Genomic DNA, 18,524 nt, shown 5'->3' with positions numbered 1-18,524 from the left:
CTAGAAATTCCATAACAATAAACAGACAAATTTTGCTGATTCGCTAGTCTGCAAGTTTAAGGAAATCCCCTGAAATTGCCTTTGCTGCAGAACAGTCCCTGATGAAAACGGAATGGATTCTCTGGAGTTAAATATAGTTGCTCTTCTTTAAAATCGTTACGCGAATTATGTCAAGGGCTCTTGCGATGTAGCATTATGGTGCTAGTAGAAAGTTCATAGAAAGATGCAGAAAGTTTTATCAAGGATAGAACCATAAAAATAATTGTTTTTCCTGAAAATTGGGTTCCAAATTGTAATCATAAATAAGCTGTCATGTTCTGATCAGGTATTGGCAAAATGGATTTTATAAATGAGTCAATTGTAGCTAATATGTACGCTCTCCTTTCGAATTTTTGAGTATAAAATAATATAAAGCTGTTTCTGCTTCGTACAAAAAAAAAAGCGTCCATGAATTTTGGACTCCTTTCGCTTAAATTTGGAGTCAAAAATTTTTGGTTAATAATTGGTTTGGTAAGATATTTTTTTTTTTTTAGGTTCATCTTTGAAATCTAATTCCTACAAAATTGGATTATGTAAATGGGTGTGACGCGTCAAATCTTCTTGCAAGGGTAAATGTCCTCATTCTTGGGTTGGGGGTGGGGACGGATTAGAACTTGAAATATGTGTAGGGTTTCCACTCAGCTGTTACAATCATTATCTGATAATGGCTAAAAAATATGAATCTCATCCAATTATAGCCACCAAGTTGCTTCAGAAAACTTCGATAGTGTAACTAACATTAGGCTAAATCTGCATTTCATTGTCCCATTCTACATATTTTTTTTGAGTGAATAATTAAATTGTTTTATATTTTGGACCGAAAATTATACATTCAATCTTTAGAAATTGTATCCAAAATCCTAAAAATGTTAGTTAGTTCCTAATTGAACCTAATTTTACAATTTGGAATTAATTCTAGTTCAGAAATTTGGAGATAGAAATATTTTCGAAAATTTTTACAAAAAGGATTCTGATTCTGTATTGCTCAAAAATAAATAACTGTATTTAAAAAGCAGCCTGTTATATAACTTGTGAAGTTAATTCAGATTTACATAGCATCCTACTTCATTTAAAACACAATTTAAAATAGTAGACCATAAATTGTGAAAATGTTTGCGATTTCTAACTGTATAATTACAAATCGCTGTTGATTGCCAATTGTATTATTTCATATTTTAAAGAGACATCAGCATCCTTTTCAACCGTACATTTGGCTGCGGTGACCTGGTGATAAGGTTTCAACTTCGGAACCACAGGACTTTAGGTTCGAAACCCGATTCCAATGAAGAATCGTCGTGTAAGTGGGTCTGGTGTTCATTCAATCCACCCGGGTCAAACACCTTCCCGCTGGTGTGGTCTGGAAGTTTGGAGAGGGTGTGCCATATCAAGTGTTGTCCTCGTCATCTCACCGCAGTTCAAAAATACGAGGCATATCCAAATAACCCTAGTGTTATTTTAAGAGAGAACGTTAATACAACTGAACTAAACTTCAACAGTATATTTAGCGCATATTAGTTAGAAAACTTGGCTATTGCGGCTATAAATCCGTTAAACCAATCAAACGAGTCTTAAAAGACAGTTAAAAATGAATATACATATATGATGAAATGTGTATGAATATCAAAATGATATATGTAAAGAAGTCAGTGGAAGTGATCTCCCCAGAACCTTCTCTCATATTATTTAATAAAAGTATCATCTTCTTTATCGCATATAAAACGACTAGGCCAAGAATGGCCCCAGTACTCAGATTTTTATTTTAAGAATTTCACAAATCAAAATAGTGTACTTCGTAATATAGTAAATAAAACTGATATTTGTGTATTGTATGGTATTGGTGAACAATAGTTTCTGCATATCGATCCTCGGCATAAGTCTAGTATGCGATCTTTGGCAAAAATTCGCTTACTTGCGGTTGATGCACAAGAACCACAAAATCGAATATGCATTTTAGGCAATTATTTTTCTGATTATTTGAATCTAAAGTGTAAAGTAGAATTATAATTGTAGTCAAAATAATACATGCAGAATTCATTCATAAAAGTTAATCGTATTAGCTAACAATTAATCCAAAGTTAACCGTTGCGCTTTTTGTTAAAGTGATATCTTATATAACGGCTGGGGATTCAGCAGTTTGATATTAGAATACTGCAGTGGAAATGATGACAAATAAAAAGTCTCCAGAGATTGGGTCCGACAAAAGGAAAGGTTTAATTCAAACACAATTTATTAAGACGAAATAAACTTAAACACGTGATAAACTACTTACAAATATGATGGAAAATATGATATGATACATAGACGGTCATTACAGGACCCGCGACCAGCACCGAACCACATTACAAACATAATGACGCTTATATCATGTCTTAATTCTTATATTTGAATATTAGCTATGGTTATCGGGTTAAATAAATGTCAGATACGATACCGATTAAATAGTTATATGCTTAATGTCAAGTGAAGTAATTTACTCATACTAATGACGCACAATAGCAGGTTCAAAATGCATTGCATCATTTTAGAATAAAGTACGGGAAACAAAATAATTTGGATTGGATTGGATTTGTGGGTTTTAATGGCGCAAGCAGCCAATTCTGACAAAATAATTTGGAATTTACAACCTTTATGCTGAAATTTCCTAACACTTTCGAATTATAGTTTATGCATGCTTGTAACACAGTCAACCTTATAATGGATTTGGTACAAAACTTAATACTGTTATGTCTAACCTATGTATAATATTTATCTATTAGACCCTTTAAATTTTATAATTATCATAATTGCTAGTAGTTTGACGCCCAGACTTCCTCTTAATGGATTTCACTCAAAATTTGATGGAAACCTGTAAATTTAGTGTAAAAATTCAATGCCAAATTTCATCCATCCAGCTCAAAGCGTCTTTGAGCTATTGTATTCACAGACAAAAGTTGTTCCTAGAATGTATTTTTTTTTAATTCAAAGAAGTCTGGAATATAGAGATTTGTCAAAATCTCGAGTTTGAGTCTTTTGGCGATTATAATACTTTCTCTTTGCAAATAGTATGAGTACAAGAAAGTAAAATCCATGGATTTTTTTTTAACATTTACATTACAACATTCAATCGAATTAGTGAGAAATCAAACAGTACAACCTCAAACAACACTTTAATTTCTTTCTTTCTTTTTTTTTTTTTTTTTTTGATTTGTCAAAATCTCGAGTTTGAGTCTTTTGGCGATTATAATACTTTCTCTTTGCATATAGTATGAGTACAAGAAAGTAAAATCTATGGATTTTTTTTAACATTTACATTATAACATTCAATCGAATTAGTGAGAAATCAAACAGTACAACCTCAAACAACACTTTATTTATTTATTTTGATTCGTCAAAATCTCGAGTTTGAGTCTTTTGGCGATTATAATACTTTCTCTTTGCATATAGTATGAGTACAAGAAAGTAAAATCTATGGATTTTTTTTAACATTTACATTACAACATTCAATCGAATTAGTGAGAAATCAAACAGTACAACCTCAAACAACACTTTAATTTTTTTTTTTTTTTTTGATTCGTCAAAATCTCGAGTTTGAGTCTTTTGGCGATTATAATACTTTCTCTTTGCCTATAGTATGAGTACAAGAAAGTAAAATCTATGGATTTTTTTTAACATTTACATTATAACATTCAATCGAATTAGTGAGAAATCAAACAGTACAACCTCAAACAACACTTTAATTTTTTTTTTTTTTTTATTTGTCAAAATCTCAAGTTTGAGTCTTTTGGCGATTATAATACTTTCTCTTTGCATATAGTATGAGTACAAGAAAGTAAAATCTATGGATTTTTTTTAACATTTACATTATAACATTCAATCGAATTAGTGAGAAATCAAACAGTACAACCTCAAACAACACTTTAATTTATTTTTTTTGATAAATTGGTTCGATAAATATAAATGTAAACACTGGACTCGCCGCGGGTGTGATGACTGACGCGCGTATAAATCTGTCGTGGTCACAAAGTTCTCCATGTCGAGAGTAACACCACTGGGGGGTACTGGATCAAAGGTGATAGTTCTCTGATTCAGATCTAAATTACGATCTGTGGATGAGTGAATGAAATGTGTGAATGAAGTCCGCCCCGTAAAAAGGGTTGTGACGTGTATGTAACTAAGTCGTTCTCTTGGCCCTAGATGGCGCTACTGAAAAAACAAGAGACGAGCCCTTGGCTTAAACTACAAATGACTTCTTAAAGTCAGTGGGCTTGTCTAGACAAGAGCCATTAGAAACAACAACAGCAACCTAAAATAACACTTTATTATTATTATTATTATTTTGATAAATGGGTTCAATAAATGTAAATGTAAACACTGGACTCCAAAGCTGGATTAAACCACTCGCCTTTCATTGGTTCCCGGCATAATTTAAATTTGAAAGAATGCAGAAAAATAATATTTGTCGAAACTTAAAATTAGATTACTTGGAATCGAGAATTTTAAAATAAAAATATTCTTCTCGCCGATTTAACTAACTTAATGCGTCCGTGTTTGCATTGTTAATGCTTTTGCATACTTAATGCTTTGTAATAAAAATGCAAATAATAAATTTTACATGCAAAGCATTATGTTGAGAATTACATACTTAATGCATAATAATGTTCTAAATATGCACGCATAGATAAATACATAGTTTGCATAATTCATAACAAATACTTGATTTTAATGAAACAAATCTGGATATTTTTAATGTTTTTGATATTTTTTTTTTGTACAAGAAACATGTCGTAACAGAATGAGAAAATTCTTTTTTTATATCTTGAGATGTTTACTTTCAGTTTGCTATAAGATCAAAATATTTCCTCATGAATATTAAACGCACACATTGCGAATTTTTTTTATCATGTGAGAACATTATGTTGTTTTCGTTACGGGGTTTTGAATAATTGAAGCTTGAAATCGCGTAGGCAATGAATAAAGAATAAATTGCAATATTCATCTTCATCTGCTTCACCTGCTTTTACCAGTATTGCATTATTATTATATATGCTTCTTTGAAAGCAGGTCCGTTTTCAAAAGGTTGACCCGCTGTAACAGACATGGGGTTTTCACCATAGTAATCCTACGAGGCTATAGAAGGCCCCAATTGGAATCATCTACTTCGCATGCGCAGATGGTTTTCGTTATATCTCGTAAACTACATATGTTAAAGACATGGGGTTTTCATCATAGTTTCACCATGGAGTCATCTACTGCGCATGCGCAGATGGTTTTCGTTATATCTCGTAAACTACATATGTTAAAGACATGGGGTTTTCACCATAGTTTCACCAGGGAGTCATCTACTGCGCATGCGCAGATGGTTTTCGTTATATCTCGTAAACTACATATGTTAAAGACATGGGGTTTTCACCATAGTTTCACCAGGGAGTCATCTACTGCGCATGCGCAGATGGTTTTCGTTATATCTCGTAAACTACATATGTTAAAGACATGGCGTTTTCACCATAGTAATCCTACGGGACTATAGAAGATTCCCCATGGAGTCCTCTACTGTGCATGTGCAGATGGTTTTCGTTATATCTCGTAAACTACAGATGTTAGAGACATCGCGTTTTCCCTTAGAAGCACGTCCGGGGGTGCTCTAAACTCCCAAAATTTTGGATCCATTGCACATGCGCAGTACGGATATTGCTCAATATTGGTCAAATCAATGTCGACCATAGAGTTGCTATGGGTCTCGAGATGTCGATGACGTCTACTTCCGATCAGACCGGAAGTTGTTATATCTCGGATTCTATGCAACGTAAAGACGAGTGCGACTCGTCTCGATAAATAGAGTCGAATGACATTTTTACCAAAATTCTGGTCTCGATAGGGTCCGAGATCGGGTCTCAAAATTTACAAATTCGAGTGGCAATGCATTTGCTCTTATCGTTGGATAGTACAAGCCGAAATGCACATAACGATACGAGTTTCACGTTGCTATTCCAAATGATTCGCGAATTACGGGTTCTCAAATTTGTAAAAATTTGTATTTTCGGGCGAAGTTTCCGACCTCTTTTTTACAAAAACTCTCTTTACGTCTGGCATCGATACACTCTACTCGATGTCCTCTATCGAACGTTACCACATTTACGACGTTTACATTATTAGGAGCCGAGAAACGCAAACGAGAACGGAAAAAGAGCATGATGTTGTTTTAGTTAGGAGGGTTTGAAGTTCGAAATCGCGTAGGCAATGAATAAACCATAAATCGGGCTCCTAAGCTTTCTCCCGATGAAGTCTTGCAAAGAAAAAAAAAAGAAAAGGAACGGAAGAGGAAACAGAGGCAGGAACAAAACCTTCAGGGACAAAAACCTTCAATGAACAAAAACGAATGATGAAAATTTAAAATTAGAAGCTGATCGAATTAAACATGAATGTTAAATGGCTTTACAACGGGAACGAAGAAAGCGTAAACGTATGCAGTGTGTTGCTGATTCTCAATCGCAACACTCAACTTCAAACACAGAACGTGACCATTTGGATTCTGAATCACAACCGTCAACGTTCAATGCAAAACGTCTCAGTTTTGATTCTGAGTTTCTATCGCTTTCTAGCTCTAAACAATTAATCGAAAAAAATGTTCTCACATGATAACTTGGAATTTGAGATAGCAGATTTCAATTTATATTTGAATTTGTTTATTTTTAGAATTTCTCTATTTATTTTTGAATTTCTCTATTGATTTCGAATTTGGGATTTTTTGAATTTCTCTTTTTGTTTTTGAATTTATCTACTTTTGAATTTGGGAACTTTCGAATTTCTCTATTTATTATCAAATTTTTGAATTTATTTATTTATTTTTTAATTTGTTCGTTATTTATGAATAAACTCTTGAATTAAAATTCAAAGAAAAGTGGCATGATGAAGCTTTTAAAAAACTTTATAAGAAGAAACTATTTTCATGAATTAAATTTATAAGAAAAATGGAAAGACCCGGAACCATTTTGTGATTAAAATTTTCTATTTTTGTGTCTAGAATTAAATTAATAATAATTTTCTTTTTTTTTTTCTTTCGCCTTTATTCGCCCTACTACTTTTTTTTAATTTTTTTTCTATTTTAGTTTCATAACTTCTTCTCTTAAATAAATTGTTTCAGCCATTTTGCTTCTTTCAACGAAAGATTTTTTTAAAAATTCAGTGCACCTTCCAAAGCAACCAAAAACAGAATTCTGTACTTTAAAAAAACATAAAAAAGCAAATTTAAATCTTTTTGTAGAATATAACAAACAACTGAGTAAAAAGCAAACATCCGTTCGGCTATAAAAATATATTTTAAAATATATAATAAAAGGAATAATAAAAAAATAGTAAAAAAAATTATATATGCAAATATTAATCTTGCATAAAAATTCTAAAAATAAACTTCTGTAATTATAGTTCTACTGTTGATTTAAACGATGACAAAATAGATAGAAATCCCATTATTGTGCAATTGTGGGAAACATTTAAGGGAAAACCATAGAAGTTCATGGGACTTGAATGGTTTTGCGGTTAATGTCATTGATTATGAAAAAAATGTTTTTTTTGTGTGTGCCTAAAATATCCTAAACTGTGCAAACCCGTTTATTTCTTCAAAAAAAAAAGTACGATAGAGATTCCAATTCAAATAAGAAGATAGGATATGTGATAAAGTATGATAAAAATTTGGTGTTACATCTTTATAGAGATAAATACAAAAAGCAATAAAGTATATATTCATTTCTGGGCAAAATGTAAATTGTCAGTATTTTTCCATATTTCCTATTCGATGGTCTATTAGCAGTTGTTGTAAAAAGTAGATTTTACAATAAGTAGTATGTCAAAATTTTCCTGGAGATATTTGAATGGGGCTACAGTAGAGTAAACTGCATCTTAGTTCGTCCCACACATGTTCTATATGATTAATACGAGGAGAAAACGAGGGATACATCAGCAGCTGAATTTCCTTATTCGAAATACAATCAAATACTAATGTAGAGTTAGGGACCTATACATTAGACCCCCAATACCACCGGGGGGGCACCTCAAGTATGAGGATGAGAAACTTTCGACATGGTAATTAATTCGTGTCACCGGGTGAGCGCAGAAATGGTGTGTGTCGACTACCCCCTGTCGGTGACGGGATGCGCTTTCCGTGGGAAGGGTTGTTCCGTAGCCGGTGATGGCCCTTAAGACTCAACTTTAGTTTCCGCCAATACTGTTACGGCGATCCGGTCATTCAGATTTCACCATATGCCTCAGGGAGGATAAGAATAGTACGATTATCCCCCCCTCACCCAATTATAAAACCCATGCCGATTGAGCTTTTATACAACATGGATTAAAGTCGTACTAGTAAAAAATATATGGGTCAGTAGACCGATTAAAAAAATGTCATTGAAGTATAAGATGCAATCACCTGAGTACGAAGTCCTTAATGGACGTTTCAAAACCTAAATATAGGTACTTCATTCCCTCTAGGTTGTAATGTATATTATATTTCAATCCCCCGGTGAGGACTTATGAATTGAAGTTCACTTTGAATATCGTGTTGATGAGAATCGATGGAGCAATCGATGACGTTTCCAGGGATCATGAGGTTTAAAAAAAATACGAACTGTGTGAAATCAAATATTCAATCAATCGAAATCATTAGGCGTAGTGGTCGTTTTCGGAGAACTGTGTGCAGAATTTTTTTTCCCACAGAGGGGAAATAATTCCCCATTTTTTCCCACATGCTCAATGAAGTGATGTTTTTGAAACTTCTCTCACAAGTTTTCGGGTGGTCATAGGTAGGCGATTACTCATGGCATATCTCTTGGTCATTAGGTGTTATATAAATTCAACTATTAGCGAAATCGACATAGTGATTGTAATTAGAGAATATTATCATGGTATATTTTTCTTTATTTGCATTCAGAATGTAAAGTGTAGAAGTAGTATTTTTGCGATTTCTGTGAAAAATCAAAGGGGAGCACAGGCAAATGTTGATAACTAATGTTATGTTCATAAGCTTCTATAAGAATTAAAAGTCGGCGAAATCAGGCCAAATGTAGGAACGTGGTAGATTATTTACTTAATTTTCCCAATTATTTTAAATATAGATTTGAAATTACTCTGCATGGTATTGTCTCTGTATATTTTAATCAATTCCGCTTCAAAGATTTCCTTTTATACTATTGTGACCGCCTATCCACTGTCTATACATAATTATGCCATTACTTAATTTTTTGAGATCTTGATTTGAGAAAATGCACGATTAAGATTTAAAATCAGTGCTTGAGTTTTTTATGTAGATTCTGCAGCTTAAGGGAATGGACATTTCTTTTTCTCTCTTCTCTTTAAAGCAAAGTTTCTTAATCTATTATTGTCTTTTCCAGGACTGCTGTCTGGAGAATAGAAATACTTAAGTTTCTTGAAATTATGAGAATAAAGAATTCAACTTGTGTCAAAAATATTACTAAGATTATATAACTGTAGAAACCTGTCTTACCCATTAATAATATGATCTCGTTATTATTAAGAAAAAAATTTCTTAAGATAGTTGGGCATATATTTCTAGAACTGTTCATGTGTTGCAAGTGTCATCTGTATTAATCGGAGACAGCAAAATCTACTGATTATTTTTTTTCTTGTATATGAAGTAAAGGGAAAATATTGTAATCGGCGGAATTCGAATCTACATTAATCTGAATCTGCACGTTTCAGACCTTTCTGACTTCATAAAACATACTTTATGCATTATGTCTGCTTGTCTGTGAACACGATACTCAAAAACATCTGAACTAGACAACTGAATTTTGGCATATGGAACAAATTGTAGATATTTTTTTTTTAAATTTTGAGACTTAAATCAACGAAATTCGGTAAGTCATCTCGTGATTACAACTTTGTTTCGTGTCAAATTTTGGTGTTAATTGACCGGCAAAATAGGTTCTTGTGATACATTCAGTAGAATCACTAGATTCACATCAAAGATCCATATTTCGAATATCATTCACCAATGCCATGCAAGTTATTCGCGGTCATACTCAAGATCCACAATTTTATGCCGAGGAAAGCAAATAAAATTATTGAAGAATATGCTGGAAAGTTTGGGAGAACAAGTCCTGCTGGTTTTATTTGACGTTGGTGCAAAAATGATTTCTGTGTAGTAATATTCTTTGAAGTTATTGATAGCAACGTTAAAATTTCGATTCATTTTCAGTTCAAAATCTAATTAAAATTATGAAAAACTTTCGAAATGTTCTAAATTTGCTCCCCCATTCAGATATTAGAGTATTTAAGACTAAATACTCTACAAATATAATTTTTAAATGTCCAACATGGGACCCTAATTATCACAAGGATGTTATGTGCACAGCTAATAAATAGATTATTTAAAAACTAATCAAGAAAATTTTTCAAGTCTTTATTATTTCATCAAATGTAAATTATATTCAATGTTTGTTTCCTTTCCTCCTCTCTATTCATATGACACTTTGATCTTGTAACCTTGCAAACAAATCAAGTCATGTAGTTTCATTGATTTGTATAGGAAAGGATTATGTTGCGGTGTTTATTCAGTTATATTTACTGTTCCTTTCTTGATTCCGAGATTAGCAATTTTCGACGATTGTATGCTTAGCTACGCAGAAAGATGAGCGTTTATTAAAACCTTAACTCTGCAAATAAACTGTTTTCAATCTATTGCTAAATGTAAACATCTCCTCCTTTCATCTTTCTTCTCAGCCCTTTTTTGAACGAAATAAATGCCTCTTAACACATGCATAAAGCGCGGAGAGTTTTCGAATTCTAAAATGAAAAGTACATCATCTTTCCAGGTAATACGAGGATTATTTTGTATGGGCCTAATAAGTTTGTGCCGGATGTTCAGTTGACAGAGACAATACTTGAACTTGTAGCCCCCCCCCCCTCTTTCAATCTTACGCTCCATACCAATGAACAATCGTTTGACTTCGACCAATTTAACGTGCACCGTATCCATTATGCTTTGCTTTTTCAGTGGTATATTGTTTTAAATATGAAAACTTCATGTCCATGTTTTAAATATGTGATACGCTGCTAAGAAGAAGAAAAAAATTCTACCGAGTTGTAGAGTTTAAAAGGGAATGGAAATGGTGATCGGGAAAGAAATATTTATTACAATTGAACATAAGAGGATAATTCAAAATAGGCGAATTTTCAACTCATTATACCGAAAAACATTTTTATTGAATTTTTTCCGATAATTGTAACAATTTAAAAGTTAGAAGTTGAGAAATTATTTTTAATCACGCCACTTCAACTATTATTTAACTAAAGGTATGTGACTACGATCGGATGAATTTTTAATAAAAAGTTCGGAAATAACTGTATTTTCGAATATTTGCATTAAAAAATGAAAAAAAAACTATATTTAAAACCAAACTATACCAGTTAAGTAACAGAAATGTTTTAAAAACTGGAAGAATGGGGGGAGGCTGAAAAGAGGTATAAAGAAAAAATATCCTAATTTAGAGGTTTATCAAATGAGTTGTTTATATTTTGCAGATACTTAAGAAATGTATTATTAATTCCTGAACAAAAAAATAAGCTGCATTTTTATCCATTCTTTAAATATTAGGGTTTGATTAATAATTAATAGGAAATTGTCAAATTATTTCCCGTCTCTAGTTCAGGAACTGCAGAAAATTTTGAGCAATTATTATGCCAAATTCAAATTAAAATAATATGGATTTATTTTAATTTAGGTGGGTTTTCATGAGAACATTCTATCAAAGATTAGAATTTCAGAAAATAGCATCTAATGATGTAAAATAGCATTGAAACACATACAAATGCAATTATAATAATCAGTGTAACTTTTCAAAAAATAGATTAGAAACAAGATTTTAAAAGCTTCACAAAGAAACTTCAAACATTAAAAATATTAAATAAAAAAATTTCATTATTTCGCAAAAAAATCGACCTTTTAACGTAATCATTTAAAATACTTGAAAAAAAAACCTTACCAAAGCGCCAACTCTGTTGACGTTAGAACAGGTCATGGAGGAAAAACGGAATCTTCTTCGTTATAAACAGAAATTTTATAACTCATGTATTCAAATTTATTTTTCAGATGAAGAGTACGGCAAGCTGGCCAGCGAAACACTGGCCGAACTGGACTGGTGCCTCGACCAGCTGGAAAACATTCACTCCCATAGATCTGTTGGAGACATGGCGTCTAGCAAAGTATGACTTTCTTTCTTTCTTTCTTTCTTTTTTTTTTTCGGACGATTTCCTTTCACAACATTTTGAAAGCTGAAACATGAGAGTTGCTTTGTTTTTACTTATAAATTATATGCATATGCTTTAAAAATGTGTTGCTACTTCATTCCAAATTATTTGTGTGACAGAAAAGCTTTACAAAAAACGTCTTTTAATTGAAATACTTTTGCATTTTTATATGTAAAGCTTCATTAAATAATAAATTGAAAAAATATATAAAATTTTCAATTAATTTCACTATAATTTGTTAATTTGTAATCTTCTCAGATTTATTTAAAAACATATTTCATGGTAACGGGCAATTATTGAAGCATTTCTTCATCAGACGATTGCAGCAAGGATGTTTTCCTTTGTATTCTTCTGTATTGCACAAAATAAACGAGAGCATAGTTCTAAATATAATTGAACTCGAACTATTGTGATAAAATAATTTAAAATTTTCACCAGTATTAATTATTTCAAGAAAAGATTTTTTTTTCAACTATTGAAATAATCTGTTCATAGACAAAAATATAGAATATTTATGCGTTTAATGTAAAACTGTTTATTTCAGCATTTTTATTACTTTGATTTTTCTTCCTATTTTATGAAATATTTTTATCTCTTTCTATACTTTTACATATTTATATTCTCTTTATTTTAAAATTATTTTGCTTATGATCATATTTTTTTTCTTTAAAATTGATTTCTTTTTATTTTCAATTTTCGATTGAATTTTGTAGATAGTAGATACGTAGATATATTTATGTGTTCGGGGGTTGTATCTGTTTGTGCGTGGGAATTTCTATTTTATTCAATATTATCCGCTTCTTGTTTTGCTTTGCATTGCCTTTTAACTTTTGTTGAGGAATTGTTTTCTACAAAATTTGAGCTATTTTTTATAATTGCATCTACAGGGTGTGCCAAAATCAAAGCAGGATATTAATTTGTCACCATTCGTGCAGTAAAGTGTTGGAAATGCTATTAAAAAAACATTTGACAGCTAATAATTTTGGGTTAGTAAAAATGGAAAGTTACACGATAGGACAGCGTGTTTTCATTTTCGAACAATATTTCAAAAATAATGAAAGCCACATTTCAAAAATTTCAGAATTGGTTCCCTAGATGGTGTGATTTAACGCCATTGGATTTCTTTCAATGGGGCTATTTGAAGTTAAAGGTTTATGCCAACAAGCCTACAAGCACGCTGACATTAAAGTAGGAAATTCAAAGCTGCATGAACGAAATTCACCCATATACTATATGCAAAATGGTCATGGAAAATTTCGACAAAAGAGTGCGTATGGGCCAACAAAGTCATGGTGACCATTTATCTGATGTGTTATTCCATACATAACTCTATCCTATGTTCTTTACGATTCAATAATAATATAACAATTTAAAGAAAAAAAATTGTGTTTTTTTATTTGATTCAAATCTTGCGTTATCCACGTTGCTCTATCGTGTAACGCTCCATTTTTACTAACCGTTAACTATCAGCTTCAAATGGTTTTTTTAACAGGGTGACCTATACTTTACCGCACGAATGGTGAAAAGTTTAAATCTTGCTTTAATTTTGGGACACTCTTTATAAGCCTCGTTTTTAAATGTGTGGTGCACAATGAATATTAATGTTTAATCACAAATATCCTTTGAACACACATACTGATGAAAAAGAAGAAAGTGAATTTTAAAAAAGCCGCATTTTATGAGATCTAGGTTTTTTTATGATAAGCAATTTTCACACTAGTCTATTTTTTTTTGCCATCGTCCTTTTTCTTATCTATCTGAGAATATTTGTAACAAAGAGGTATTCGATAGATTATATTCTTGGCTGCCAAGTTGTTAGGGAAATGCTTTTCTTAGCAATATTGATTGCTTTTCCTCATCAATTAACCTGAATTTTAATGATGATAATACCGTATCATTATACACTGCATCTGCTGGAAAAATCAGCTTGCTTAAACATTCTGAACAAACCATTTTCTATAACTAGAATAATCATCAGTTAAGAAATAGTTATGTCTTGAGTTTGAGGGATAGAATAAAGATAATAGTTAACATAGCTAAAACAAAGGAAAATAAGCCTAAATAAATGCATACAATGGCCATCGGCATTTAAAAAGAGTCTAATGAAATCCATTATTAATGGGATGTTCAGTCATCGAATTCTATACATTATTGTCTTCTATTGTTGAATTCTATACATCATTATCTTCCATTTTTAAATTCAATACATTAGAAAACAGGAGGACAGCGTTGTGAAAATAATATTGTCTTTCTTTCTTTTTTTTCTCTTTAGTATGAAATATGAAAATCAAAATTTAAAACCGAATTTCGTCCAGATTTTTTATCAGACATTAATTGTCCTTTTTACTGTGGGATTATTCTATTTTTTCCTGTAAACATATCAACATGTTCAAACGGAGCATAAACATATTAAGCATGTTTGTATGTTTCCTTGTACTTTTACGTTAAATTTGTTGCCATTATTTCAAATATTTCAAACAATTTTTGGTAAACCTAACATGTGATTTTATGATCAATAGACTTTTACTATTTTTACGGTAAAATAGCATTCTCATCAGTTAAAAACTTCTCGAATTTTAGTCGAATCCGAAAATAGCTATTTTTTCGAAAGGCCCTTTTTGGGCCATTAAGAAAAATACTGCAGAGGGAGATAAAAAAAGACATTATAGTGGCTTAAGCTAAAAATTATACCGCAAAAGCTTCAAAATTTCTCAAACCAACTCTCTCAGTTCTCAAAGTGTCGTCAAAGATGCATTTGCTTTGACGTTGCATATATATTTCCTTTCAATCGCTTTTAAAATAAATTGTTTCAAATATTTCTTTGAAAACTCATGAATTTTAATGTTCTTTTCTTTCAGTTCAAACGGATGCTTAATCGGGAGTTGAGCAATTTTTCGGATTCGAAGTCTGGAAATCAAGTATCCGAATATATCTGTAACACCTTCTTAGGTAAGTATTTTTAAATTGATTTTAAAGAAGTGTTTTATAATGTTTGATGCCTTCAATGACATTTTCTGAAATGTTTTTTAAGGAAGAAATATATGAAAAAGTTACGAAATAAATAATGCTTCTACAGAAAAAAAAAAAACAGGATCCCCGTTTGCATCCTTTATATTAATAGTAGGAAGAAATCTCATGCATTGAGATCTGGCTTGCGAGTAGTCATGTGACATGCGAATAATCCAATGCAGTGACACCAGAGTTGTTAAATATTTTTTGAGCAAATTTAAAACTGGAGAAGTCTGATGAAGCCTCGCACCATCATTATATATTACCATGAATTCGTGTTGTTTAAATAGTGACTTTATTTAACTGTTTCTGTTACATTAATAACTCAAAAGTGGCATATGATAGATTCAATTGACTTTAAAGTGTTCTTTATTTGTGTGAGTATAAGCTTATTGTCATGGGTTTTCTGATGATTGACAGCTTCGAAGCGCCATCTATCGGGACCATTTTCTGATTAAACAATGATTTCAGATTTCAAACATTGATTTCCTGCTAGTAAACTTTTCATTTTCACGGTATTCTATATTTGAATGCTTTATTTAAGCAGCTAAAAATAAAAATGTTGATGTTCTCATCCAGGTTCCTTTGCCTTGATGCAATGTCTCCTCGAGGCCATTAATCGTCACCTTATCAGCGGTTATTACCAAGAGTTCGGCACTCGTTTTTCCACCAAAGAAAGATCGTGGGTCATTTTTTTTTAATATAATATCTCATCCAGGTATCGGCCAGTTCGTTAGCTGTCACCTTATCGAAGGTTGTCTCATCTCTTCTTTTTTTCCAAAGTCATGGTCATGGATCATTTTCTTTTAAATAGCTTCTCCTACAGGAGTCAACTAGTTTTTTTAATTTTTCACTGCAATCAATGAAAGTGATTCGCTAAGAATTTTCATTTCTTCAAGATAATCAAATATAAGCGGATGCTTGATAATTGCTCAGTCTGTAATTGTGGTTGCAGTGGACTCGTGGTTGAATCTCGGCTTCGTGACTATAGAAATCACTGTCTTTCTAAAATCCAATTCCATCCCCACCCCCAAAAATGTCTTGTATATAGATCTTGTGCACTTTGATCTGCCTTCGAAGAGTGAAGGATCCTCTTTCGCTAGGAAAGAAAATTTTAAAGGAAAGAAGCGAACTCAAATGCTGTCCTCATCATATCACCTCGTTTCTAAATTGTGATAGCTGGCGTCAATAGCGCATTTCCAATTAGGCAGGCTAAGCAGTTGCCAACAACCGCAAAAGGGGTTGTTAAAAAGAAACTTCATTTTCTTGGTTGTCAAATAAATAAGTTTGTAAAAAAAATACAAATTCTATGAATTATAAAATATTAGTAAAATGTCGATAATTTCTTAAGAAGTATAAATAATCAAGTTCCTATAAATTTCATAATGCTTATTTAGTAACCAGAATATTTATAAACATCGGCCTTCTGCTTCAACTACATGAGCACAAACCTGGATAGCTCGCATAAAGTGAATGAAATAAAGTTTATAAATCTAAAATGAATCATTACTATGTTGAAAATGTTTTGAAAGGGGAGATAAATAGATTCGTTTATTAAAAGTGGGGCCTCATAATCTAATGCCTCAAAATAATCCAATTTCCCAGTATCCATTCTGCAGTTGAAGTTACTGCAATGGAAGAAAGTCCCGAGTTGGACGAAAATCTAGCTTGAAAAATCAGAGTCAATTTAAACAAAATATGCAGAATGCGTTTTTTCTGGTATTCTTAAGATTGTAGATATAACTATGAACATATTGCATAAAGTACCTCTGATTTTTTCAATAATTTCATTGCTTATTTTAATTTTATTTAATGAAGCATGTAATCAAATAGTTTATCTCAGCCCTTTTCTGTCAAGACTTTCTCTCTAAAATTCTTATGAGGTATTTTTGGCTTATTAGCTCGTGTTTGACCTGTCGCACAAAACATTTTAAATTAATTGCCATGGCAACAACAGTAAAATTACTTATGAGATTAAATTACCAAATTTTTTTGTCATGCACATGTTTAGCAATTCTATTTTGCTGCCTCCCTTAATTTAAGATGAATATACAATAAAATTTTCTACTAAGTTTTTTTTTCTCTATGTTATATTCTTCATATTTATGAACTCGCCGTATTGAATTTCCAAATTTTTCCCGAATCTTCACTATTTGGCATGAATTGGAAATAATATTCCAAATATGAATTAAGAATTGTATAATTTACTCACAAGCAAACGCATTATATTAAAAAATAAAAGATGAAATTTATATATATTGACGATTTTTCGCATTAAAATTTACCGACTTGAGAGACTGTGCACGGAGCACTTGAACTCGAAGTTCTTAACCTCCGGATCTAACAATGCCGAGAGAAAAATATCAAACAGATGCAGTTGCGTGAAAGAAGATACTGATTGCAGAGGAAAAATAAAAACTTCAAATTACCTAACAAAAATTGACGATTTTAGAGACACGGGGAAAATAAAAGAATCTAAAAAAAAGTATAGAATATAGAAGTACATAAGAGAAGTTCGGTAAAATCAGCCCGGGGAAGATGGTTTGCCTGCAAGAACTTCAGTTCATGCAGCTGAGTCTTCGGACAAATCAGATTTTTTTATATTCGGATACAAAAATTTGTTGTAAAAATTATTATATCTTTGCATGTGGTTGTTTCGAAATATTATAAATACGTTTATAAACTTTTTTAATAAAATCACTTAAAACAGTCAATGTTAATGTGAATACGCTTGGTAGCTCGAGGACTGTCAAAGCGATTTACCATTTCTTGCCAAGTATTGTCCAACATTTCGACCTTCACATTTGACACAGAATTTGTGATCCTAAATTTGTATATATCAATATCTTCAGCTGTCAATTGCAAGCACTCTATCTTTTATATAACCCCAAATTTTGCATTGAACAATGATGGCTTTCTACACCAAAATTCAGCTAAATTTTCGCAATTACGATGCACAAATTTGGCCATTCAAAAGCCAGTATTTTTATATATCGTAAAATGCGATATCTTTACAAAAATACGTTCTTCTGATTGGTTTAATTGAGCCATCGTAATTCCGAATATTTAGCTGAATTCCGCCCTAATGTCAGCAAGGATATGAATTTTTTCGCAATTAGATAACCTATTTAACAATCAGAAAACTGCATTTCGGAAACTGAAAAGTTCACAAACTGGAGTGATATGATTGTTAACTAGGTCATCTTAATCGCAACTGCGAAAGATTCAGTTGCATC

General features: G+C 31.8%; 1 protein-coding gene across 1 annotated transcript in view; it reads left to right on the top strand.

Moving 5' to 3' along the window:
- Positions 1-18,524, top strand: part of LOC129962616 (uncharacterized) — a 362,482-nt gene that overhangs the window by 302,993 nt on the left and 40,965 nt on the right. Inside the window, exons 5-6 of the mRNA XM_056076443.1 lie at positions 12,122-12,234; positions 15,138-15,228. Coding sequence (XP_055932418.1) covers positions 12,122-12,234; positions 15,138-15,228 — 204 coding nt within the window. The remainder of the gene's footprint in view (positions 1-12,121; positions 12,235-15,137; positions 15,229-18,524) is intronic.

The sequence above is a fragment of the Argiope bruennichi genome, chromosome 3, assembly GCF_947563725.1.
Source record: "Argiope bruennichi chromosome 3, qqArgBrue1.1, whole genome shotgun sequence".
In the NCBI taxonomy this organism is placed as follows: domain Eukaryota; kingdom Metazoa; phylum Arthropoda; class Arachnida; order Araneae; family Araneidae; genus Argiope; species Argiope bruennichi.
This window is presented reverse-complemented; position numbering and strand designations above follow the sequence as displayed.